General features: G+C 51.6%; 10 protein-coding genes across 10 annotated transcripts; 1 reads left to right on the plus strand and 9 right to left on the minus strand.

Annotated features, from left to right (window-relative positions):
• Window positions 1-124: 124 nt before the first annotated feature.
• On the minus strand, window positions 125-3,982 carry BDP55DRAFT_673544 (GNAT acetyltransferase 2-domain-containing protein). Its single transcript, XM_060575600.1, has 4 exons — window positions 3,674-3,982; window positions 3,422-3,604; window positions 553-3,342; window positions 125-492 (listed from the first exon to the last, which is right to left on the minus strand). Exons 1-4 carry the CDS (start codon window positions 3,829-3,831, stop codon window positions 300-302), a joined length of 3,324 nt encoding a protein of 1,107 aa, XP_060426322.1. The 5' UTR covers window positions 3,832-3,982; the 3' UTR covers window positions 125-299.
• On the minus strand, window positions 3,983-5,704 carry BDP55DRAFT_673547 (uncharacterized protein). Its single transcript, XM_060575601.1, has 2 exons — window positions 5,219-5,704; window positions 3,983-5,158 (listed from the first exon to the last, which is right to left on the minus strand). The coding sequence occupies exons 1-2, from the start codon at window positions 5,571-5,573 to the stop codon at window positions 4,452-4,454; spliced, it is 1,062 nt and encodes a 353-aa protein (XP_060426323.1). The 5' UTR covers window positions 5,574-5,704; the 3' UTR covers window positions 3,983-4,451.
• Window positions 5,705-6,198: 494 nt separating this feature from the next.
• BDP55DRAFT_731555 (phytanoyl-CoA dioxygenase) lies at window positions 6,199-7,080 on the minus strand (the record flags this gene model as incomplete). The annotated part of the gene is made up of 1 exon (XM_060579827.1): window positions 6,199-7,080. One exon carries the CDS (start codon window positions 7,078-7,080, stop codon window positions 6,199-6,201), a length of 882 nt encoding a protein of 293 aa, XP_060426324.1.
• Window positions 7,081-7,932: 852 nt separating this feature from the next.
• Window positions 7,933-8,628, minus strand: BDP55DRAFT_635064 (sym-1; the record flags this gene model as incomplete). The annotated part of the gene is made up of 3 exons (XM_060572738.1): window positions 7,933-8,295; window positions 8,327-8,552; window positions 8,618-8,628. The coding sequence occupies 3 exons, from the start codon at window positions 8,626-8,628 to the stop codon at window positions 7,933-7,935; spliced, it is 600 nt and encodes a 199-aa protein (XP_060426325.1).
• A 1,779-nt stretch (window positions 8,629-10,407) lies between these two features.
• BDP55DRAFT_254409 (uncharacterized protein) lies at window positions 10,408-12,295 on the minus strand. The gene is made up of 4 exons (XM_060566300.1): window positions 11,342-12,295; window positions 10,866-11,283; window positions 10,709-10,800; window positions 10,408-10,581 (listed from the first exon to the last, which is right to left on the minus strand). Exons 1-4 carry the CDS (start codon window positions 12,064-12,066, stop codon window positions 10,551-10,553), a joined length of 1,266 nt encoding a protein of 421 aa, XP_060426326.1. The 5' UTR covers window positions 12,067-12,295; the 3' UTR covers window positions 10,408-10,550.
• Window positions 12,296-13,073: 778 nt separating this feature from the next.
• BDP55DRAFT_558710 (uncharacterized protein) lies at window positions 13,074-13,793 on the minus strand (the record flags this gene model as incomplete). The annotated part of the gene is made up of 2 exons (XM_060569829.1): window positions 13,074-13,531; window positions 13,589-13,793. 2 exons carry the CDS (start codon window positions 13,791-13,793, stop codon window positions 13,074-13,076), a joined length of 663 nt encoding a protein of 220 aa, XP_060426327.1.
• Window positions 13,794-14,161: 368 nt separating this feature from the next.
• Window positions 14,162-14,838, minus strand: BDP55DRAFT_673554 (uncharacterized protein). Its single transcript, XM_060575602.1, has 2 exons — window positions 14,475-14,838; window positions 14,162-14,419 (listed from the first exon to the last, which is right to left on the minus strand). Exon 1 carries the CDS (start codon window positions 14,793-14,795, stop codon window positions 14,598-14,600), a length of 198 nt encoding a protein of 65 aa, XP_060426328.1. The 5' UTR covers window positions 14,796-14,838; the 3' UTR covers window positions 14,162-14,419; window positions 14,475-14,597.
• A 1,467-nt stretch (window positions 14,839-16,305) lies between these two features.
• BDP55DRAFT_731558 (uncharacterized protein) lies at window positions 16,306-18,330 on the plus strand (the record flags this gene model as incomplete). The annotated part of the gene is made up of 5 exons (XM_060579828.1): window positions 16,306-16,362; window positions 16,457-17,244; window positions 17,314-17,626; window positions 17,714-17,819; window positions 17,876-18,330. 5 exons carry the CDS (start codon window positions 16,306-16,308, stop codon window positions 18,328-18,330), a joined length of 1,719 nt encoding a protein of 572 aa, XP_060426329.1.
• A 758-nt stretch (window positions 18,331-19,088) lies between these two features.
• On the minus strand, window positions 19,089-20,322 carry BDP55DRAFT_696227 (CFEM domain-containing protein; the record flags this gene model as incomplete). Its single annotated transcript, XM_060577556.1, has 6 exons — window positions 19,089-19,333; window positions 19,401-19,471; window positions 19,531-19,919; window positions 20,008-20,075; window positions 20,133-20,169; window positions 20,227-20,322. 6 exons carry the CDS (start codon window positions 20,320-20,322, stop codon window positions 19,089-19,091), a joined length of 906 nt encoding a protein of 301 aa, XP_060426330.1.
• Window positions 20,323-21,562: 1,240 nt separating this feature from the next.
• BDP55DRAFT_696228 (methyltransferase domain-containing protein) lies at window positions 21,563-23,196 on the minus strand (the record flags this gene model as incomplete). Its single annotated transcript, XM_060577557.1, has 10 exons — window positions 21,563-21,611; window positions 21,676-22,095; window positions 22,145-22,282; window positions 22,331-22,368; window positions 22,434-22,471; window positions 22,524-22,653; window positions 22,727-22,749; window positions 22,840-22,925; window positions 22,975-23,009; window positions 23,071-23,196. 10 exons carry the CDS (start codon window positions 23,194-23,196, stop codon window positions 21,563-21,565), a joined length of 1,083 nt encoding a protein of 360 aa, XP_060426331.1.
• Between the last annotated feature and the right edge of the window lie 279 nt (window positions 23,197-23,475).

The raw sequence follows: 23,475 nt of genomic DNA on the forward strand, positions 1-23,475 counted from the left end.
CAGTCAGCCACCTAATTTCAAGGTATCATATCACCCGGCCTCCAAACGCTATCATCCGGAAGGAAGAGGACGGAACATCACCACTCATCTTTCACTGAAATGAAATGTTCAAAATTTCTTAAAATTGTTAACAAACAAAGCCGAGCCAACTCCGCATAGAGGCCGCCCAAGTAAGGACAAATACCCGTTTCACCCTGTAAGTAAAGATGCTTTTACACTTTTGTTTATACCTCCTCTGTCACTCTTCCCCCCCGCCTTTTCCCCCGAACAAATGACCCCGTCCAGTGGTGTCTTTTAACTTAGTCTCTGTCCCTCTTGGACTTCTTCGCCTTCTTGGACTTCTTCTCCCCGAGAGCCTCGTCGTAAATTTCGGCTGCCGTCGGACCAGCCTTGCGCTTCGACTTGCCCTTCACGCTCACTACACCAGTTTTGCCATCCTTGACGGCCTGCTCTGCTTCAGCCCAGGCGGGAGCGTCACCGTCAACCTCATACCTAGTAGTTGTAGTTAGTATAGTATTCTCATAGCCACGGATTGAAGAAAAGGGGTCTTACTGGTCAAGCGGCAGGGAGTCGATGAGCTCGCGCTGCTTCCTACGAAGCTTAGCCAGAGCCTCATCGCCTCCCTCCTCAAGCTCGTCCTCGAGAGATGTCTCGAGGGGAGCGAACCTCTTGTCGACGACCTCATCGTCGTGCACGCCAGACGCGTTCTCCCGGCTGACACCAATCTTGGTAGCGCTAGGCAACTCGGCTTCGACGGCGGCGTTGACCAGGGATCCAAAGTGCGTTGTAATCTTGCGGAGGATCTTGATGAACATGGCCAACAGCTGCGATGAGGGCAGGGACAGCTCAGAAGAGATAACATCCATGTCCTTCCTCTGCAGACCGATAGCGAGCAGGATAGCCTGCTGAACACCAGTCAACTTGATGTCTCCCTTGAGCTTGCCGGTGAAGTACAGGCCAGCAAGGGTAGGCACGAGATCGAGGATGACGTGGTAGTCCAGCATGTTGTTGGCGTATGACTCGAGACGCTTCAAGTCGAACGGCGTCAGGAATCTGTCGAGTTCCACCTTTGACAAGGCCGTGGGCTCAGTGCCGTCGAGCTTGGCGCCGATGCTGGCGGACTCGTCGATGCTGAGCGCGACGACCGACTGGAACTCCCGGAACTGGTACGACAGCAGCGACTGGAAGCGACGCTGGAAGTCTCGCGAGAAAGCGCCGAGCCATGACCGGTCGGCGCCAGTGTTCTCGAGAGGCCGGATCATGACGCACGTGTGCTCGCCCGTCAGGTCGTTGGCCGTCTGCCGGAGGTAAACGGGCGCAAAGGAGGCGCGCTTCCAGAACTTGTGGAGGGGCTGAGTCAAGCCGTAGCTGACACCGACGTAGTCCAGTGCAGCAGGTCTGATCTCGGAGAATCTGGCGAACAGCGGCGGCAGCTTTTTGATATCTCTGATATGAACATCGTCTGCGAGCAAAGAGGTATTTGACAGCTCCGCGTCCGTCACTCTGGGCAGGGTCTCCTCCATGGCGAGGTCGGCGTCCTCGGACAGGTTGGTGAACTTTTGCTCGTAAAAGTCGGTCAGGAGCTGCAGGGCCTTGGTGCCGTATCCCATGGACACGTACTCCGGGTTCGTCGCTATTCTCACGACGCGGGCGCCGGAGAGGGAGGCGAACTCGTCGTCCTGGTACTGCTGGCTCACGAGCCAGGGGATCAGGTCACCGGACGGGCGCTGTCCTCTGCTCAACTGGTTGATGACGCTTTGTCTGCTAATCTTTCCTTCCAGCGCGACCTGGATCACACACAGGGGCTCGGGGAGCTTGCCGTCTGATGTCGGGGCGATGAGGACGTAGAGCTCGTGGGCGGGGGCGTCACTCATAAGCTGGAGATCATCGGGAGAGTTCTTGTAGTGACTAGCAACGTAGAGGGCGACCATTTGCTGCAGGAACTTCTCGGGGATGGGGTGGAAGGAGAAGAGGGTATCTCTGTTGACCTTGAGCAGCTCGCACTGCGAAGGGTCGGGGCACCCCTGGGCGCTGGCCTTGGCCTTGGGGAGGGTAGCATCCAGGCAGAGAAGCTTGTTCAGCCACTTCTCGACCAAGTCGCCTTGGGCGTATCTGATGGGCTCAGACAGGGTGATCTCGCGAAGGGACCGGCTAGACTGGCTTGAGCCCTGGTCCTTGGAGGCCTTACCCGTCGTCCTGTCGGCAACCTCTGTGTCCTCGCCAGTCTTGGCTCCGGGTCTTGACTGCTCCCTCAGCTGCTTGATCAGCTTCAGCGACAGCGAACGACCGGTACCCTCGTAACCGTTGATGGTGGAAGCCATGAAGACCAAGTAAGGGCCCATCAGCTTGCGCACCAAAGGCAGGGGAATGGCAGCGGCCTCATCGATGACCACCAGCTCCGCCTGGCCGAGAACGTGGGCATCCTGGGGTCTGATGTACTGAATCGTCTGGCGATGTGCCCGGTGAATGTTGACTCTGACAATAGCCTTGTTGAAGTCGGGGTTCGTTGACTGAATAATAGAGTAATCGGCGTGATCAGCGTACCCGAGCGCATCGAACCCCTTGAAGACAAACTCGAACAGCGTCTTCAAGTTCTCCGGGGACGGGGAGGTAATGAAGATGTTGCTGTACCCGTGCGCAACCGCGGCCGCAACAGCGACACCCATGGCCGCCGACTTTCCACGACCTCTGGCAGCCGTCAACGTCACGGTGCTCCGCAGCGTCTTCTCGGCAATGGCGTCGACAAACGTCAGCAGCGCCTTGGCCTGGTCGGTCGTCTTGGCGAGGGTAACCAGGGAGCCGACTGGTTGGGTATCTTGCAAGGACTCCTTCATGTCCTCGAGCTCCTGCTCGGCCTCGGTCTTGTTGATGTCCTTGTCGGTGGGCGGAAGCTTCACGACGCCCTTGCCGCCCGAGATGGGCAGGACGTTCATCTCGTCGTCGATGACGAGGCATGAGTCGCAGCCTCCCAGGGACAGGATGAAGCGCTCGTTGAAGCGGGCGACGACGTCGTCGTGCGCTTCGGTGCGGTAGCGCGAGTGGATATCCATGGACATTGTGTAGAGCTGCTTGAGCGAGGACATGCCCTTGAGCAGGAGGACCACCAGGCCGCCACCCTCAACTGTCTCGATCGTCCTTGCGAGGATGTTTGGCGTCATGGCCTCAAAGTCTTGGAGGATGCACATGCCAAAGGTCTGTCCGAGGACCTTTTCCGTCTCCTTATAGTAGACATAGCGGATGTTGTGGAGGGACACGAAGAGCTCGAAGGGGTCGGACTCGTTGGCTTCGCGGGTGCCGTGCTTGATTTCCTTCTTGATCTTGTTCTCGCGCTTCTTTCGGTGACTGTATTTCGAGGAAGAGGTCGGATGTTAGCTTTTCGGTTCCTGCTGTAAGTGGGCTCTGCTCAAGACGTCGGACATACCTCGTGAAGCCCAAGAGCTTGGTCTTGTACGCCCACAAGACAGACTTGTTCTGCTTGATGTTTCTCGCCATCAAGTAGTGGAGGTTGACAATGACATCCTTGGAGTGGTCACCGACCACCACGAAGAAGCTACGCTTCTTCTCTTGGTACCCATTGCTAATGAGATTCGGGATCCGCTGGTCTCTGCATTGAGGGAAGAAAAAGTCAGCAATTCGAGTAACAGAAAGTATTCATATCACGATAAGAACTCACACTGCCTTGCGCGACATCTTGAACAGAGCTCGCAGGGAAGGAGGGACGTAGGGGGAGTGAAGCGGAAATTTGGCAGAAAGCGGGCTTGCTGAAGTCGGGTCGGCGCAAACCAGCTCTTCGACGTCGAGGAAATCCCAAAAATTTGGCGGAGAGAACATTTTCTGCCGGGCGGTGGACTTTCGATGTGGGTGCACTTTGGTGGGGTGCAGCGACTTTTTCGTTATGGCCACGCCCCCCTCGGACGATCTTTAAAAATCCGACGGGGGTGGCGATCACTCAGGAAATGGTATGGTGAAGTGTAGCAGAATATGGTAAGATGACTTTTCAAGGGGAAGTTCAGGCCTTGAAATATTTCCGTTTGGTGGAACTAGTAATACACTCTTTTGTTGTACATGATCTCTCTGTTTCTTTCCTCCTGACCCTCTCCTAAACTCTCACGTTGCTGGTTCTTGCGTCTTTCTCTCAGTTTCGCGGCACGGTCATGAGTAATGGCTCTGGATGCAAACAGTTGGATGATTGCTATCTGATGCAAAGCTGTCCCCTCTCTTCTCTATATGAAGTCCGAGAAATGTGCACAACGCGAAAAGGAGATGAAATAACCATCAGCGATGCCCCGGCCGAGAACACCAATTATGAGTGAGAAAGCCCCCGCATCTTTCCCAGATATGCTCGAGTGGGAGAAGCAGTCCGAAAGAAAGAAACAAGGATATGAGAAAATAAGAGACCGACGGGCTTTGCTTGTTTATATACAACCAAACAACCACCCCCCAATCCGAGCTTAGATTCTGTCCAGCTTGCGGCGCAGGTTGCGCGTGCGCTTCATCAACTTCTTGTACTTCTTCTTCTTCATCTTGAGCTTGCGTTGGCGCTTGACGCTGAGGGCGTGCATGGTATCGTGGCCTTGCGCCTCGTCAAACTTCATCTGGCGCAGGGCCATGCGCTCCAGGAACGAGCGGGGCGCGTCGCCGTCCTGCATGATCTTGGGGCTGTGGGCGAGGACCTGGACCTGGCCGTCGGCGTCGGTGGTCTCCTCGATGGTGAACATGGCCTTGTAGACGCGGTGGTGGGGGGTCTCGTCGAGAAGGTCCTCGACGGCGGACTCGGCGGCCGCGGCGTGGGTTGCGGCGTCGGAGGTCTCACCCATGGCCTCGGGGGCCGGGGGAGGGCGGAAGGGGACGAACTGGCCGGCCATGGAGTTGAGCTGGACGTAGACGCTCGACTCGGTGCCGTCGGGGTTCTTGAAGTCGATCTTCTGGACGGGCTCGCCTGACGCATCCGTCTCCTGGTGACCGATGGTCATCTTGGCCATGGCGCCCTCAAGGTCGTCGGTCGTCCGCGATAGTGTTGAGATGACGTCGGTGACCTTGTTCGCCCTGCTCCGGGGCTTGAAGATGGCGGCGAAGGCTTCTTCGGTCACTGACTTGGGCATGCTGTGGGTCACAGATATCGGCCGGTGCAGCGAGAAAAAGGTTGATAAGCCGAGAGCTGCGCATGATTTAGTTAGCGATTTTTACCACAATATCCAGATGCCGCATGACTACACACCTTCTTGAGAAAGATGTTGTGTGCTGGGCACGCTGGGCAGCTTCTGCGCAGCCTCCCTATCGGCGCTGTCCTTGCTCTTTCGTTTCCGCTTCTCGCCGTTAGACTTGCTGCTGCTGCTGGAGCTCGATGATGTCGAGGCATGGACGGACTGGCCCTGGGCAGGAATGTCCTTGGATCCGTTGTTATTCGGGTTCGAGGGGCTCGAGGAGGACCATCGTCTCTGGTGGCCACCGACGGGTCTCTGCTGAAGGGTGATGGTGGCCGTAGCCGCTCTCGGAGCGGAGGTGGTGAGGGAGGCGACGAGGGGGGACTGCGGCGCCGAAGCAACCACGCGCCGCACCGATGAGGGCAACATTGTCGCCGGGTGCAGACCTTGGGGGTTTGATCTGGACGGGTTCGAGGAGGAGGAGGGGTGGTTTCGGAGGTGGTTGAGGCTGACGCAGATGTTGCCGACAGAGTCGGTTGATGGTTGGCAAATCCGGATTTGGCCGCAGGACGGGAAAAGCTCACGGGTTCCACAGACACCTTGTTACTTAGGCATCCGATTGTGCACAGACCACTGACACTTGATTCCCCAGAGCTTTCGAGATGGAAGACAGAACTTGAGATGAAACAACCTTTCAGTACAAGAAGTGTCAGTTGGGCTTGTTGTTATTCTTTTTTTTTTCTGATTTTTTTTTTTTTTGAGAAATGATGTTGCTCGGGGCCTCAGAGTGATATACCGCCGATAGCGCCTCTTAGATATGATCGAGATGGGATTGTTTGATTCAGTCCGCCCCGTCATGGGAACGCACACAGCTAAGCGCCCACTACACATGACCCGGGCAGAGTCCGGGCAGACTCGCCCAATTCACCGCCCAGGCTGTTACACACCGCTCGACTGGTCCAGAACAAACCAACCCAAGACTTCTTGTCCTTGGAAACTCGCGCATGCATTCGATTGCCTTTGGTAAGAAGATCCATAACTGCCTTATCTCACACTACCCCTCGAGAGAATATCCCACTTCCCCCGCTTCCTGGCCCAGCTTAACCAGCATTCTCCGCATGTTTTCAGCCCTCGCCCTCTCCCTCTCATCCAACACGCCCAAATCGACCTTATCCACCCAGCCCTTGAGTCCGTGTTGCAAAACATTGCGAGCTCGGAGGGTGCTCCCGTTGACATGTCCCGCGCTCCCATGCAGTGTCATGCGTTCCTTGTTCGCGACGTATGCGCCGCGGTGCAGGATATTGTTGTTGTAAAAGACAATGTCGCCCGCCTTGAGCTCCACGTATAACTGCTCGGGGATCTCCTTCTCATACGGATCCGCGTTGCGCTCGATGTCTGTCCTAGCCCTGGTATGAGAGCCCGGAACGACGATGAGACTGTTATCATCGTAAAGAGCCAGGTTCCACTGCGCAGAATAGGCCGGCTTATTGAGCCGATCAAGCTCCTCTTCCGCGGTAGCAGTGGCGGGAATATCATCCCTATGCCATCGCAGCTCAAAGTCCTCATCAGGCCGTATGAGCAAATTGAAAAGCTCCATGACCAGATCATCATCGGTGCACTGCAGTAGCTGTTTCGTCGGCTCAATCACCGCATCCGAAAAGTATGTCTTGATGAAGGCGGCGTTGTTGGGCATGTCGGGGTGCATCATCCCCTGGACGCCCCAGATGCCGTCCGGGGGCGCTTCCGGGGTGGCGACCGGCCACGGCGGGAACTGCTTCGGCAGCGTCCGTACGTTCGGCCATTTTCCGGCGCGGGCGAGCGCTGTGGCGTTTTGAGTTGCGCTCCGGAGGTCTTTGAGTTGGGTGTCGGTGAGGATGGAGGGGATGACGACGAAGCCGTCTCTGTTGAGGCGATCGAGCAGGCTAGAGGCAGTCATCTTTGTCTGAGTGTCTTTGATCGAGTCCTTTCGAGCTGGGGAAACTGTCTCGGTCTCCCTGTCTAGGAATATTTTGATCAGTTTTATCAGTTCGCAGCAGCACTTTCAGGTGCTTTCCAGCCGCTCGGCACGGTTGACTTGCAACGTTGCAGCGGCCGACTCCGTCGCTAAAGGATCCCGGTTGAGGGTGGGGAGAATGAGGGGACGGCAGTAGCTCAGTTATCTATTACTGCGAGTGGCGCGATGTCAGATAGTAGACGTGAAACTATGAGCTAAGTGTTCCCACTTGGTTGTCATGCAATGAGCCCCAGTCAATAATTTCATCAGTAGTATGGATACTCAAAATGATGAATGATTATAAAATACGGCGTCTCGGTGTTGAGAGACTTGAGGCTCCTCACCTTCCCCGCATCCATCGCTCATTGGCAGGGCTGAGCTTGGGGTCCTGGGCCGTCTTTGAACCATGGCGACGTCTTTGTCGCTATCCAAGTGAGATTCATCCGTATGACTGGTATACGGAATGCCTTAACCAGTATGAACTGATGGGTGGTCGATTCCTCAGCGGATAATAATGGCAGGCTTAACATCACATGGTTTGAGGCAGCTCTTTCTGCTCAGATAGATTCAGAAGAATGGTGCAGTATATTCCTGCTGGCCCTGCACAGGACCATCTTTTGATCACTTCGATCCCGTCTATCCTGCTTCTAATGCTCGAAATCTGAAGCCACGAATCGCTATATCAGGCTGGAAATCACAACGAGCTCTCAGTTCCTCGACTCATACTCGAGACTGCTTCCCTCAAAGGGTGGCAACTACCCCAAGCCAACCTTACCACCCAGTTCCCAACATCCTCTACTGGCTGTTCAAGAAACTGAGGTACGAGTTCCAGCCGATGCTGATGACGTTCACGAAGAGCACACGGTGGTGAAGCGGCACAAACTTGAAGTTGACCACCTGGACGAACGGCCAGAGCATGTAGTTGGACGTGAGTGCCGTCTTGTAGTTCTTGTCGAGCTTCTCCTTGATCGAGCCGCCCTCGAGCGTAGCCATGGAGGAGAGGAAGACGCTGATCATGACAGGGGCAAAGACACCCTGGTCAACGGCGACGCGGGCGAGCATCTCGGCGTTCTTGTTCTTGAGGACAACGTTATTCTGCAGGAACTTAAACCAGGTTGTGGCGACGGGGCCGAAGATGACTGGAGAGAATTGGTCAGTCTAAGACATTCGTTCATGAGCACGAGCTCACGTCGGCCATGAAGGCGTCGTCGCGTGTGAGTTGTCTGAGTGCAGGTAAGGTGAGGTGGAGCTTACCACCGCCGTAGAGGGCCATGCGGCCTGTGCGGGCCCATTCGTGCTTTTCGAGGCCGCGCTTATCAACAAGCTGCTGGGCGGTGATGTCACCGGTCGCAAAGAGGATGGCAGTGGTGATGCTCTGGGTGAGCAGCGGGCGAGCCGCGAGTCTTGCCTGATACCTATAGATGAAGTGATTAGAGATGCATGATAGGAGATACCAAGAAGTTTTGTTGATGAAGCTCACCAGCCGAGCATTGTGAATGTTGTCCGTCAGAGGGATGGAGAGAAGCTAGAGAAGGCGACAGCCTGGATCTGCGATTTCAATTCAGGGACAAGGAATGAGCGGAATTGGACGGTCGGCACAGGTCGGTGGGTATCGTTAAAGGAAGAAAGAGACGTGAGCGAGCGGGTGGTGTTGTGAGTTTGTTGAATGAGAAAATGGGAGAGGCGCGAAGTCGATTCCAATATTTGGCAGTAGCTCAGGGAAGGTACCTGAGGTGAGGTACCCAGCAAGGAAGGTGCGATCGTCAGGTCGGCAAGCTGCACGTGACGATAACGTCTCCAAATTTGGCCTTGTTAGACTGGTGCGACGTAGGAAAAAGTCAAGAAAATGTAGAAAATGTTTAGAAAAAGAAACAATCACAGCCACGATGCAAAGGCGACAGAGCTCAACCTGGCCTTGGCCAATAAATTGAGAAACACTGTCCTCAAATAGCTCGATAGCTTGAGATTTAGGGGCTCCCGGTAACAAGATTTCCCTCCAAGTTGCATACCGGGCACGGGATTTCCAAACCTAGCACTCCGCTCTGGCATCTAAGAGGGTTAATGCAATTACCGAGGCGTTACTCTCCTTACGCTTGTCCCTTTAACCCCTGGATGTCTACATCATCTTCTGGGGGAAGTCTGGGGTGCAGGGAATTGGCATTGCTCTCGTGAGAGATCACAAAGACCGTTGCATTCCGCGCCCGATGAACTATTTAGCCGTCTGTGGAGTCTTCGTAACATCCACAGCTGCACCATAATTTAGGTCTTACAACTACCGGCCTTTGGAGCTCTGGAGCCGGAACCGTATGTTTTGCTGTGTTGTCCGCCAGACGCATTTGGCATCACTCGCTTAGTGAAGGCTGCTGAGCAATACTCAAAGTAAAATGACTAATGATGAAAGCAGAAGGGAAACGCTGCATGCCTACACGGCTAGATTGTAGAACTGAGAGTCAATTCAGGTTGGCGGCCGAATCCTACGGTACTCGGACCAAATCAACGGCGTGGGCTCCTCACCCTCCCATGCTCCCCACCTCTCCCATTCCTCATGATTATAATCAGCTGGATTCCAAGAATCATCGACCCAGGCACCAGGCATGTTGTTTACCTTATTCTCGATCATGTTCCAGAACTCTCCTGCGTAGTCTTCGTACTCATATGTCCACCATAGCCTCCAGCGGTTTGGAGAAGAGCCATAAGTGATGCCAATTAGAGAGAATCGAGTTGTACCATAAGTTCCTAGAACCCAAGGGGCCCATCGTTTCTGGACCTTCGTGAGGCCTTGCTCGTGAATAGTCTTTTCCTCACGTCCGTAGTTCAGAAGCTCCACTCCGCTGGAAAAGAGTATAGCAATCCACTCGAAAAGTATTGTTTCCAGTGATTCGCTTACTTGATTCGCTGTACTGAGAGTCCCGGATTGTGCAGTAATTATTCGTAAGATGACTGCAATCAAGGGTGAGCTCATGAATCCATTGTCTGACCAGCCTGAAATCCAATCAACATGGTGCAGGCTTGGACGGTCCAACCTGATGCTATCATGGAGTAGTTTACGCCATGACTGTCTCATTTCGGCCCACTGGTCAGCGTCTGGGTAGCAACTCCTCCTCATAATGTTGCTAGCCATCCCCATGGCGAATGAATGGAAAAGGGCGCGTCCCTCGATGTTTCTGGAATATGCAAGAATTCCGGCGTGTACGTCAAGGGTTCGAGCTTCCGGAATAATGACAAAAACTTCCTGTATCTTCCAGTCGCAATATAGCGTAATCTTTCTTAGATGATAAAGTCTTGTGGCAGCTGGAATCAGTTTTTTGTTGATGTTATAGCGTTTCAAGAGTAGTTGAAATAGGGAGAAGGAGACGCCGAAAAATAAAAGAATTGGAATTTGTTTCAAATCTTCGAAGTAATCATCGAGGAAATTATCCAGAAACAACTTTTGTAGAGTTGGATCTAGATTGTGATGTGATTGGTCAAACCAAAAAAGCTCGTAAAGTAAGAAGGGATCACTATATTTCGCATTTATCAACAAGGCATTCTCGGCGTCAAAGCTGAGGGGACAGATCATTACCTGGTGTACCTAAAGTTGTTCGGCGGGTCTCGCACAAAGCATGCAAGTCCTCTCTCTAGGAAAGCCTCTGTTACCCTGGGAGATCTGCATTCGACAGCGATCTACGGGAAACGCAGCCTTGTCAGTCACCAAGTCTCAACACCCTCGCCGGAGGAGAAACTCTCACATGTAGCAAGCTTTGTCCGTATTTATTTTTTGCGAAGGGAGTCATGCCTTTTTCGGACAGCACTTGGAGTGTTCTAGAGGGGTCGTCGTTTTCGATGCCGTATAATATTTCGTCGTCAAAGTAGTTGACTACCTCGTAAGCTCTCAGGTTGAGCAGCCAGCCTTGATAGCTTTTCTGAGCTATCATAGAGTAAACACATCCAGTGAGCCAGCTCGGCGCCTGGAAAGAAAATTGGAAGTTGCCATTGTCTCCAAAGTCAAATCGAAAGGTAGGCAAGACCGAAGCTGGTGTAGAAATGTAGAAGAGAGCGGGCGTGGTGGATGCCAGTACTCTCTTTGTCTTCCTTTCTAACGTCGGCGTGTTCGAGGATTCAGACCGCTCTATGATGCTCAGAGAGGTTTTAGATGCCAACATTGCCCTAGATTATTGTCAGAAATTTGAAAACTATGACAGGAGCATGGGTAATAGTAACTTACATAAGCCACTGCCTCTGCGCGAACGCGAAAAGACGTAGGGCTGCGTCAAGTTTCCTGTCCAAGGCTTTCAACTCCTCTTTTCGGAACACCACCTTGGTCGACAACAGCTTGCTTCTGAAGCCATCTTTTCGGGCAGTTATGCTGGCTTGTAATTTGTCTACCATATCTTGGATCTCATCAAGTGCGCGGCGGACCTTTTCAATGTGTTGCTGTAAGCGGTGGTTTGTATTATTCCAGAAGGCTTGCGGCAGCCGACTGTTCTGAATGTGATCCTCGGCGTCGAGGAGGAAGTCTTCTAGGTCTTTGACGCGTTCTGCTTTCTCGAGCAGCATTGTCGGTACCTCCTTGACTTCGTTCCATAATTTCATGAGCTTGAAGGTGGCGCCTCCGACTTTTGCGGTTATGTCGACCACCGCGATAACGCTGGCTGCTACGCCTAAAGCTTCGGCCATATTGATGAGGCGGGCGGAGGCCGAGTGAGCTGCGTGAGCTGAGTGTCGAAATCCGCTTTTCGAGTTCTTCGCAATCCCAGCTGATAGGAAGCGCCGAGAGATAAGGCAAGGAGAAGACGAGAAAAGAATGATTGACTTGAATCTTTGTCTAGCAAGATTACAGGAGAGAAGAAAAAGGAAGTCGGAGGAGAGGGGAAGGGCAGAGCCCGGAGCCTTATGAATCTCGGTGTCTTGAGGCGGTGTTGGGTTCATTAGTCCAGTGTGGTGCGCCATGCAGGTAGTTGCGTCTAAACATTCGGCATTTGATTCGATCGCTTCGCCCTCAACACCCTCTTATCCTCTCCCAAGCTGACAGGCGTTTGCATCTGGGCAGACACAAGGCAACTCATTGCGTGGCTGTGTTTCACGTCTTTTAGAAGCAGATTTCTGATGAGCCCACAGCAACACCTTCCCCCTCCTCCACAAGCTTGCCTCTTTCATGAGACGATCTTGTCTTTGAGTCTTTTGACTCGCTGCTTACATTCCAACTTGCAAAGTGCCTAATGAGATGAAGAGAGTGTGGTAAGAGAAATGACGAAGGAAGAGAAGACGGAGTTTTCACCATGCTTGAGTCTTGACAAGCGCAGGAATTCGAAATCTCGAACCGCCCGCCCTCAGCGTTGTGCCAAACACTGCACACGTGTTCTCATGGGCTAGTCTTGAGGCGGAATGAATGACCTAATGAAGTCAAATCATGTCTTGCCTGCTAGAATAATTACATGGAGACTAATTAGATACCGTACTCTATAAAACGTGGCGATGTTGATTCTCTTGCACACCCGGTCAGAGGATTGGTACTGCGTCGTGAGAAGGTCGGAGTCTTTGTTGAAACTATTCTCGCATCTCGTAGGGCATTGAAACATAAGCTTGAGTCAATGCCTTGAGGAATAGAGGTAAATCGACAAAGGCCGCTTCCAAGAACAATATGCCCTTTTAGAGGTGGCCTGATCGTGCGATATTCGTACCAAATCAACGTGGGGTTCTCTTCAAGCAACCACGCTATATGAGTTATTTGATGGGACGGAAAATTGAATTCAAATCGCGATGCACGATAACTTATGGTATCTCCTGAACGATGCAACACCCAACGCCAATTCCAGAGAATCATTATACCGTAAGCCAGAAACACCTATCCCCAAAACCATGCAGGGCAAAATGCCATAGGGTGGCATGTCGTTGATGTGTATAACCCAATGCGCTACCGAAAAGAGTAATTCCCAGGGCAAATTGGCTAGGGTATCCTAGAAGATAGACACAGACGACGACTGCCATCCAGAGCCGTTTCGCGCTGCCACAGCTGTGCTCCCAACACATCGCAAGCACCGCCGCTGCTCGCCAAGGTTTGTAACAGAGCAATGTGAGCAAATCTGCCTGCCGCACGCACCACAAGAGTGATCGACAGCATAGCTGTAGTTGTAGCCGTCGTCGATGTCCATTCCGTCCGCAGCGCCATCCGAGGCGCCGAGACCAGCGCCACAGTCGTCGCAGCTGGTTGAATACAGCACGGCCTGGTCTACGGACGGCGCCGAGGCCGAAGAACTGGGTTCAGCTGACTTGATATTCCAGAAGCTGTGAAGGGACTTTTGGGTGTTGCGAGCGGCAGGGGCGGGTGGGGTTTCGGACTGAGTCGTCTCGTGGTCTGTATCGGCCGCATACTGGTTGTGTTGCTGCGCGGAGTAAAGCATGTTCAGGGTACGTTCTGCGGTATGCTGTCAGCTACATTGTTTGTCTGGCCGACGCCTTGGATCGGACTTACGATGGATCTGGTCCTCTGAGGGTCTGTTGTCGCGGAAGCGCTTCATTGTGCGACTCGAGAGGTGAGAGGGCGTCGCGTGTGCGCGAGGATAGACGAAACTTGGAGAGATGGGTGACTTGAAGGACTCGATGCTGGATTCGGAGCGAGCAGGCGAGGGGAAGAGGGCGACGAGTTCAGAGGCGGAGCGCTTGCGCTTGAGAGACATTTTTATTGGGGATTTTTGGTAGACTTCTTGGAGATACGAGGTGGTAGGTTCGGTACTGCCTGAGATAATCGGCACAGAATGATCGAAGTGATAATGTCCAATTTGTATGAGAGTTGGAAGTTGGTGGTATAGGCCGGCAGGAATCAGACTGAATACGCCGCTGAAGAGATGGAGGTTCTTTATGTGGTCGTGACAAGGTAAGTATGCTGAAATGGAATGATGCTGGGTGCTGCTGGGCGCGACGCGTCTTTCAACGGTCTCGGCGCGTTGTGTACGTGACAGCCCCACTGGACTTTAAGTGATTTACGACTTACATAATCAAGATTATTAGTGTGTATCACCTCAGCTGTAAGACGACGATGCTGCGAGGCATACACGTTTTTGAGGAACGAATGAGAAAATTGATTCTCAAGGCAGTCTGAAACCGATCCCGATCTCGGAACAGCGATGGAATAGTTGTCAGACTATCAAGATCTTGCGACGTACAGATACTTTCATCGTGACGAAACCCGGGGGTACCAGGGTTGCCGTTGCGGATACTCGTTCCGTTCCGAGAGGGCACGGGCTACGTCCGGTCCGGAGCCCACTCTACGGCCTCATTCCTGCCGCTCATGGCCCTTAGATCAGTCTCGTTCCTCTATCAAACTTGACGCAATGAACACTTTGGCTGACTATAATAAGGCTTGTAATCTTCTGCAATCATGTGGCGCTTCATGGAGCCTCCTCACTGGGAGCGCGTGCTAGCCGAGACGTCATCCACCCGCCTAGCCCCATCAATGTCGCAAGAAGATTGGAGAAAATAAATCAGACGGTATCGTTCCTGCCCAAGATAGAGAAGGATTCGGATGTGATCTGAGGCCATCCGCCTGGGGGAGGGTGTTTGAGAGAAGAGACACTGCCAGGGTGTACGCGGGCGAGGAGCTCATAGTAGGATGTGATGGCAGCCACGGTGGCCTCATGAGAGTAACCTTCTTGAGGGGAGTTTAAAGAAGATTGAGTCATGACTAAGTAGGTATGTAGAAAAGATAACTGGCTAGGAGTTTCAATGGAATACCTATGATAAATTGAGAGCGAATGATGGTTATAAGATCAAAATGCTACGTGACGGGGACAACGAAGAATCAAAGATTGACGGGAATAATGAAGGGGGAAAAGTCAAAAGGGGGGAAAGAGCTTGGCCTCATTTATTGTTCCGTTCTGAGACGGGGGAGGTGGGGTTCCCAAGTTATCAGTAGGTCTTGTTGGTGTTCTTTCCTTCGCCCCAAAGTTGTTGCCGCTGTTGGTGCCAAACTGGCCAACATACTGGACCCTGCCACTCGGCCAATGGGGGCCGATGAAGATACGGTTTTGGCGATTAAGGAGCATATCTACAGAGTACATATAAACCTCTGATGGAACTAGTGCTGTGTCTTGTGAGGTTGTAGGTGAGTTTTTGGCCCCTTCGACACCAAGGACACCCCTCGCGTTTTTTTCAGGATCAGTAACAAGCAGATTACAGGGGTAATATGAGACCCAGCAGAGGGAGTCAAGGCCGGATGGTCGTTGATGGACAATTCTAGTTATTCTTGACCAACTTGCAGCCCCCATGATGCTTGGTATTTGCGACATGTGTGCAAGTTCCAGAACGGGTGCAGGTCTATCCGCGTTAATGCCTAGCTCACAGCAGACGTCTCTATCCGTTCACAACTATTTGACGGTATTTGGCGTGATTCCAAAAATAGCTTGACAATCACACGATCACCACTTTGACTTGATTTCTAAAGTTCACTGACAACATACACATACGTGTCCTGGACCCTGGTCTTGCCATTGATCCGTGATCCAGTTTAGTATGAGAAGTTGACAGATGCAAGTAGGAGAATGTAATAAACACCATTGGAGAAGCGTACATGATTTCGAGGCAGATAGATATTCATAGTAGGCTTGGCATCGATCATCGTAGCATAAGTTCAGAAAGATTCTACATTCATGTTCAAAAGCCAGGCAGTCCAGGAATGAAAATGTGACCGGTACTGTCGCTCGTGACACTAAACCACTACTCGATCTCCTATCTCATAAGTGTGACCAGTTCACGCCTCAAGCATCCCCCTTTTCGACTCAGTGGCCCCTTAGCCCAGTCCGAATGGGAGCAATGCCATGAATCAGCGGGCGGTGATGGCCTCCAAGTCTCAACATGCGTTGGAGCACACGAGATACCTAGTTCTAATTTGATATGGGCCGAGAGATTTTGTGTTCAAGCTTTAGACTGATTTGGGTATAAATATCAAACCGAAAAGTCAGCGACGCTGCGACTACCAATAATTTTGACTCAACGTTCATATCGAGGAAATCAGCTTCAACCTATCTCTCCTACCGTCCAACTATGAAAAGCTTTCTCGTGATACTCTTTCTTCTCAACACCCTTTTCGGCGTTGTTATGTGTTTCCAAGATGATTCAGATAAAGCTCTACTGGCGATTTATGAAAATACTGGCCAGTGTTTTCACTACATAAGCGCCGAAAAAAACAGGGCCATGTCATTGGCACCATGCCAACCGTGGTGCAAGAAATCCGGTTCAGATAGTTACGGGGTAAGCACGAGTTTCTGTCCTTAAAGACAAGGGCATCTATTGGCATATGCTTCTCAGGACTTGTTGACCTAGTTGCTTACCTAAAATTGAACAGTGTGATGGTACCTCGTACCAAGGAAAGCACATTGATGCGTCTCTCATTCAGAAGGATGCCGATGGTTACCAATGGGTTCCAGCCAAATGCTTTTGCGACTTGAAGGTTGCCGAGGAACTTCTCAATATCGTTGTTGAAGGTCTCACTATCCTTGATAAGATCATTTGTGCAGCTATGTTGGAAGCATTCCAGTCAATCATCGAAGTCGGCATCAGCTTCATCCCTGGAGGTGCCGCTCTCAACGGAGCTAGGGCCGCCGTTCAAGGAGCCAAGACCTTTGCCGAGAACGGGCTAGAGGCTGCTTCCTTCTTTGGTGACTGGGTCGGGCCTGCGTGTGGAGTTCACAACTGGAAGTTTGACCTCTTTGGAGCCTTGGTCAACGCGCCTGACTCTATGGGGGTCAGCAATGGCTGCCACAAGAAAGACAAGGCTGCTTGCAAGAGGATGGTGTCTAAACCGGACCCGACGAAGAAGCCAGAGATCCCGATAGAAAAGACAAGGACGGTGGATCTCGGCAAATCATCCACCGCCTCACCCGTACATGAGACGTCGACTAGTTTGGTATCTTCAACCATATCATCCGAAATGGCGTGTGTATTGGCTGCTCGAGCGGCCAAGCCTCACTCGCGGGTAGGAGTTGTAGATGATGCCGAAACTTCAGAGCGCAAATGCGGGAAATCAGTCACAATTCATTTGACGGAAACCGTCAAGCCCATCGGCTTTTACGAGACTAGATTCCCCAATATCAAGTGCCGAAGGCAATGGTCGCAAGCTTGTTATCATTACTCGTAAGTAAATCTAAACCTTAATCTCACTTCCAGGGTTCGCGAGCTCCATTGAAGCTGAAGTATACATAGATCTGTCATGGAAATCCACCGAAACACAAGATCCATGACTGAATGGATCTGCGGCGCAACTCAGTCGACTAGCAATGACGGCTCTGCCACCGACGTCTGGGGTTCGACGGCTGTGGCATCATTGGCTCTTACAAATCAGCACTGGGGATGGCCATGGGCTAACGGCTTTGTTCCACGTCGTGTTCTGAAGCATGCTAATGGCCTGCCGAAGAAGGATAAGTACGGGACCAAGATTGCTGTTGGCTGCGACAGGGACGAGTTTCCACCTCGATACTTTTGGCCCAAGGATAATGAAGCACAAAAGAAAGGCATGGTGCAACGAATCCGTTTCCTCCCATACGACGAGAACCGCAAAGCCTGAGCCATGTCGCGTGGGTTTTGTAACAAGAATGCCGCCCAGTCCTCAACTACTCGCACCAGTACTGTGACGTCTTTCATTCAGAGCAAGTTTATCAGGACCGTCAACGCCAATAGTCGGACTGCTAAAGGCTTGGACGGTACAACAAGTCAGTTCAACCACACAACTATTTCTGTGTACCTTGTTGACTGATATGATTTCCAGTGGTAACGAGCTGGGTTTCAATCGAAACCGCAAGAGCTATCTTCAAGATCACCGACTGGGATGGTCTCCCAAAAGACACGAAGTGGTACGGCCTCCGGGACAACAAATGCTGGCCAAAGGATCTTACGCCTGATGACCCTGGGTGGATTCTTTTGACCAACAACGAGTTTTACGCGGCAGGACAGCATCTCGACCTCGCGCCACATACGCAAGGTTACAGAGGATTGCCAGACCTCACACTGTTGAGGCGAGTTCTACAACAGCGCAAGAATTCACCTCCGTTCGAGTTTCGTGAGCTCAACAGTACAGAATACGGCGGAAGAAAGATTTATGAGGGGAACGGAGACGGTCAAATCCCAAGAGCATATCGCGACAATGTCTTACCCGGCATGCCCCAGCCCAAAAGACGGCGCAGAATGATTTGGGCCGAAGAGAACAACAATGCACAAGTCTAGGGAGAAGACCAATACATCGATAGCCTCGAAGACTTGGATGCCGATGAGTTTGAGAAACAGATCGGAGAGTACATTCACGATGATGAAGAGACATCATTGGCAATGCCGAGGGAAACCGAAGCGATTCAAACACCTGCTAGTCAGAGCGATATCAAGACGGCACCACCCTCTCAAGCCTCGAGCGCGACAGACGGACTTCCTCGTTACACTCATGGGCCTCGTTATTAACGAGAGTCGACCCCCATACTTCTACATCTATTGAAATGACCGCTGTTGGTTGAGATGGCTCCATGTTCACGTGTCTTCCTCCGGAATAACTACTTTACTTTTTCTTTCTCTTTTAGTACTCACTCATGCTCATCTTTTATTTCACCAGAAAAATATCTGAGATTTCATGTTTACTTTAGTGTATCTATTTACTCGGCAGTTGCACACTGTTCGATGATTTAGTTTTAGATTATCGATGATGGCCTTTTCCTTCATATTTTCCCATTCTGGAAGGAAGTCTTGCGCTATAAGGGGTGATAGCATGTAGATAGCGGGATTCAAGTTGTCCACTTCATAGGAATCGACTTCACGAAAGGATATTCTCTATCAAATGATTGTAGTCTTAGGAAAAGGCAATCCATCAGTATCTTTGTGAAGGGGGAATGGCAACTTTGAATTTTTGATGTATATACTAGGCATGCTAATACTAAGCCCATGCCTGGGAAGAAAGAGCCCATCTTAGCCAACAGTCACACTCTCATATTGCGTTTTCACGGAGAATTATTGTGGCAGCTGTCATCTATAGTGTCAAGCTCGCTTATCTGCTGCGACCCGCCCTTTTTGGGAGTGAGCATCGAGCCTCTGTACTCAGCCACAGCCGAGCTCAAGCGCTTCTTCTTCTCCGACTGTCGAAGTATAAATCGGACAAAGAATTGACGAAGTGTCGGTATGCAGGCCGTGAAGATCCCCACGTACAGCTCAAGGTCTGTCCAGATGACGCTCGGCATCATGGCCACTGCAAACGAGAGAGATGGATTAGTACCAAGGCCTCATCTTATGGATCGAGGCAGTCAACAACTTACCGGTAGGATTCAGCGGGTCTTTCCTGAAGTCCAAGATTGCTTTGATCCGGATGCAGCTCACAACTGTGAGACTGATTTAAATGCGTTAGCTACCCGCGATGCGTCATGAGATGGATGCTGAACTACTCACAACATGCCAAGACTGAACATGAACATGATTGCGAACTTCTTGCGGCGAGCCAGGTTCATGCCCCAAACTTGTGTTAGGGGAAGAATGAGCATCCAAACGTCCAGCGCAATGTTGATACCTGCGTGTGCCAACGCGAGGTAGACGATGTCGATACACTTTCCAGTCGCATCTCCTGTCCAAAATGTCCATGCAAGACTGATGGGGTTGCATTGGAAAAGACCGACAAAGATGAAGATGATGCCGTTCATGAGGTTGAGGACTTGCGTGACCCATAAAGCAATGGTGATCTTTTCGCCAGGTAGATGGAAGATTCGAAGGTACATGAAGAGAATCGAGGCCTTGATGATGTCGATGCAGCCATGGTACAAGGTTTGTAGTGCGTAGAAGCCCTACGAAGTTCGATGTTAGTACGGGTGTGGTCGGGTAGATGTTACGTAGACTGTAGATGACTACATGAAGCCGGGAATCGTGGATTACCTTGAAGAAGTGGGTAATCTGTGAGTCGCTTAGAGTCCACAGATCTCTACCGGCACCATTATCTTCGACTGTTCGAAAGTGTCAGCGTATCTCCGGCGTCGAAGATATTATTTTGGACGACCTACGGAAGACGTGCAGGGAAACATATGCCACAAGCAGAATCTTTAGATATAATATTAGTGTCTTGGGCAGACCTCTCTGGAATGGGCGGTGACCTACGTATGCCACAATAATAGTGTAGTCATCCCAACCCCATGGTGATAGCCGGGCAAATTTCGTTATGAGACGGAGTATGATGGCGAGCGTTGGGAGCATCGCAAACAGAACGATCCGAGCGACTCTTGTTGCTGGTACCTCGTTGTGAAGAGGGAACTCGCACGCCGTCCAGGTGATGTTTTGCGTAACTGAGGCAGACGATAACTATCAGACGAATGGCTTCTCAACGAGGTAGAGTCCAAGACCTACTAATGGCGTACTTGAGCGGACAGCTCATGACAACACATCCTTCCACAAACTTGATGAAATCATCGTCCTGGCACAGACATGTTTGGTCGTTCGTGGGGCAGTTCGTTTGATTGAGACCTGTCAGGAGGCAAGGCAGCTTGGCTTCATGTTAATACTGTCGGATTCAGTAGCCGTATGGGTGCCTCTTCTTACAGCGCATGGGGGGTTATCATCGAGTGAAAGGCCAGGGACGTCGGGAAGAGTTGGCTGCTGAGCGAATATCGTTGTCACGCAAAGGAGCAGAGCCACCAAGATTGTCCGCATGATGTCCACCAATGGCCGTGGCTCTGATAAGCAAATTTAAAATTGATCTGTGAAGAACGCCAAGGAATCAAATATGAGGCGCCCTAGACGGTTTTGTGACACCTGAAAAACTAATTTCAAGAAAGTGGTAGCACAAACAGAGAGTTTTAAGAGGGAGCCTTCCATTAAAAACCATCCGCCTGTTGCACTCTGGCAACGAGAACCACGCATTCCAGACAAGAAGCCCACGAGACATGGCTGCAAAAGGGTCCATCTCGGCGGCGTGGCTGTTCAAAGGGCCGCCTCCCCAGGCTGACAGTCTCGCTTGATTTCGGCCGCCATATTTCGGTTTCGGTGAGGTGTCTGGGGCGAGACTTGTCGAATAGCGACGAGGGCGTTGATGGCTTGAGAATCTGTCGGAGGGGTTGAGCGGGAGCGGGCTTGAGGCCGCATAAGGCCTAGTTGACCGGAGCCGGATCTTCATCGGTTCCATCCGGTACCTATGACTGAGCATCATACCGCAAGATCCCTTAAGCAGATGTGATGTCTTACCCTGGACCGCCCTGGGCAGACGCTAGTTCACCCGCATTCTGAGCTCGATCGCGCGCGATTGCTAGGCGATTGTGCGCTAGGCAACGACATGTGAGCCACACTGTGGCACAAGATTGAGTTCGGGAATCGGGATCGTTCTTTTAACTCAAGACTCTAGTTGCGCTCGAACAGAATTGAGTGCAAGTAAACACCGGGAAAGTGATCAGCCCCACTCATTATCACGAGCAAGCATCTACCGCCATTTGCTCCTCCGCGATCACGAGGTTTCCTCCTCTTCTTCAGGCTTTTGTGCATAAACCACATGGCTAGAGAAGACTGTCAGCAGGCATGTTTACAGGTAAATCTGAGGAAAAGAGAAAGGCGACTTACATCGCAGTGTGGGCATGGAAGCTCCCAGCCTTCAGCTCCTTGCGCACTTCGGCCAGCAGGACCAAAACCTCCTCCCTGGTCCATCCATGAACGCCACAGAAGGTCCTCAGACTGAATGCCTCCAAACCATCCAACATTTGGATGAGGTTCATCATGCCAATTTCTTTGTAGTGGGGGTCTTTGGCCCATGGTCCAATGGGCAACTTGAACTTTTGATGGACGACATCAACGAATCCTGTGTCCTCGACCCAGCCTTCGAGCAGCGGCCCGATGCAAGGATCACGGCCAATCTTTCTGCAGGCCTCGATCAAGAGTTTGCTCCACCGGTCGGTTTGGTGCTCTTCAGTCAGGGTCCCATCTTCCGACACATAGTTGATGTCGTAGTCTTGGAATTCGACCCAGCCTCCGGGTTTGAGATTTCTGGAACCCTTGTCAATTTTGCCCTGTAGGCAATTTGGAAGAGACATACGCGTAGATTTGTTTCATGAGCTTGGGCCAATCGACAATAGATCCGGCCATGTATCGACAAAAGATGCAGTCGAATTTCTGCTCGTTTACCCAGGAGCTTTCAACGTCGTCAACCTCGAACTTGACGTTCGGTGGAACCCTGTAGGCCTGTTAGTGAGAACCAGTGCCTCAAATTCAACGCACCTACCAAGATGGTTGAATCGCGCTCAAATCGTTTCCTAAGATCTGCGAAGAGGCGAATTTGGTGAGCAATAAGTTGGCAATGGACACATGCACAGTGGATCGTGTACCTCTGCATTGGGAAAGACGTCTGCTGCCTCGATGGCCCCTGGAGTTCGATTAGCGATACTCAGCCAGCTCGATAACAGGGTGTTGAATACAAATGCCGGTGCCGGTGCCAACGTCAAGAATTCTATGGGTGGTTTCGGATGGAATTGGGGCCAAGAACAGCTTCCTGCCAAGGATCTTCACCATGTAGGTGTGGTGAAAGTCGAGTCGGTCCATCTCTAACTGCGGATTCGAAGTACGTAGTCAATAATCATTCTGGCTTTATTTGCGCGTCTGTTTTCGGGTCTTGCAGTACCTCATCATTCGGGCCCAAGTATGCTGGTTTTCTGTTAGTCACTGATAGTGTCGTTTTGCCCCCGGGCTCGTTGCTGCGTCATCAGACTGGAGCAGGTGGATCGAGTTACTTACCTCCCGCACGGAATGCATGATATCGTCGGCCGTATTCTGTGGGATAGTCTATCACACTGGAAGTCAAAGATGCTGTGTAGTTTGAGCTGGTTGCGTCGTTAGTGTTGGGTCACCAGGATTTTAAGTAGTCTCTACATTTGGTCACTGATACTGGAGGCCTTCCCATCAACCTATGGTAGTCTTCAAGTTAGTTAACCCAACTTGAACGGTCCAATAATCAAAGTTACGAACGCTGGCTGCATCATCAACCTCTAGAGTGGCAGCCTCATTAGCTGTGGCAAGAGGTTGTTCGCGGGTCGGCGATGCTGTCTGTGACCTGTCATTCGCTGCCGCCGGGCTGGTTGAAGAGCTGGTCATCTTCGCCGTCATTTGTCAGTGGTTTGCTACAGGATTTTTCGAAAGGACAAGCGCCGTCAAAGACCAGGTTGAAAGCAACAGCGAGCACTCTGTTTCTTAAGTAGACGGGATCGATGGGTAAAGAGGGGTTCTCAAGGGTTGCGAGTCCCTCGTCGGAGGAGAAATCGTTGTTGGTGCGAGCGCCTGGAATATGCATGCAACACCACTTATACGATGCTATCTCACTTACCCGTTCCATTTCCTTGCATGGACCAAGGATAGGGAGCAAATCAAAACCCT

The sequence above is a fragment of the Colletotrichum godetiae genome (genome assembly GCF_030913485.1).
Source record: "Colletotrichum godetiae strain CBS 193.32 chromosome Unknown BDP55scaffold_39, whole genome shotgun sequence".
NCBI lineage: Eukaryota > Fungi > Ascomycota > Sordariomycetes > Glomerellales > Glomerellaceae > Colletotrichum > Colletotrichum godetiae.

Excerpts from the sequence above, each read along its gene's own strand:
- BDP55DRAFT_673554 (XM_060575602.1), bottom strand. The coding sequence starts at position 14,795 with ATGACTCAATCTTCTTTAAACTCCCCTCAAGAAGGTTACTCTCATGAG.
- BDP55DRAFT_254409 (XM_060566300.1), bottom strand. The coding sequence starts at position 12,066 with ATGGCGCACCACACTGGACTAATGAACCCAACACCGCCTCAAGACACC. Across the intron at positions 10,801-10,865 it reads ACGGACAAAGCTTGCTACAT|ATCGCTGTCGAATGCAGATC; the intron begins GTGAGAGTTTCT and ends CGTTTCCCGTAG. Across the intron at positions 10,582-10,708 it reads GACCCGCCGAACAACTTTAG|ATCCAACTCTACAAAAGTTG; the intron begins GTACACCAGGTA and ends ATCACAATCTAG.
- BDP55DRAFT_673544 (XM_060575600.1), bottom strand. The coding sequence starts at position 3,831 with ATGTTCTCTCCGCCAAATTTTTGGGATTTCCTCGACGTCGAAGAGCTG. Across the intron at positions 3,605-3,673 it reads AAGATGTCGCGCAAGGCAGT|AGACCAGCGGATCCCGAATC; the intron begins GTGAGTTCTTAT and ends CCCTCAATGCAG. Across the intron at positions 3,343-3,421 it reads AAGCTCTTGGGCTTCACGAG|TCACCGAAAGAAGCGCGAGA; the intron begins GTATGTCCGACG and ends CTCGAAATACAG.
- BDP55DRAFT_673547 (XM_060575601.1), bottom strand. The coding sequence starts at position 5,573 with ATGTTGCCCTCATCGGTGCGGCGCGTGGTTGCTTCGGCGCCGCAGTCC. Across the intron at positions 5,159-5,218 it reads ACAACATCTTTCTCAAGAAG|CTCTCGGCTTATCAACCTTT; the intron begins GTGTGTAGTCAT and ends AATCATGCGCAG.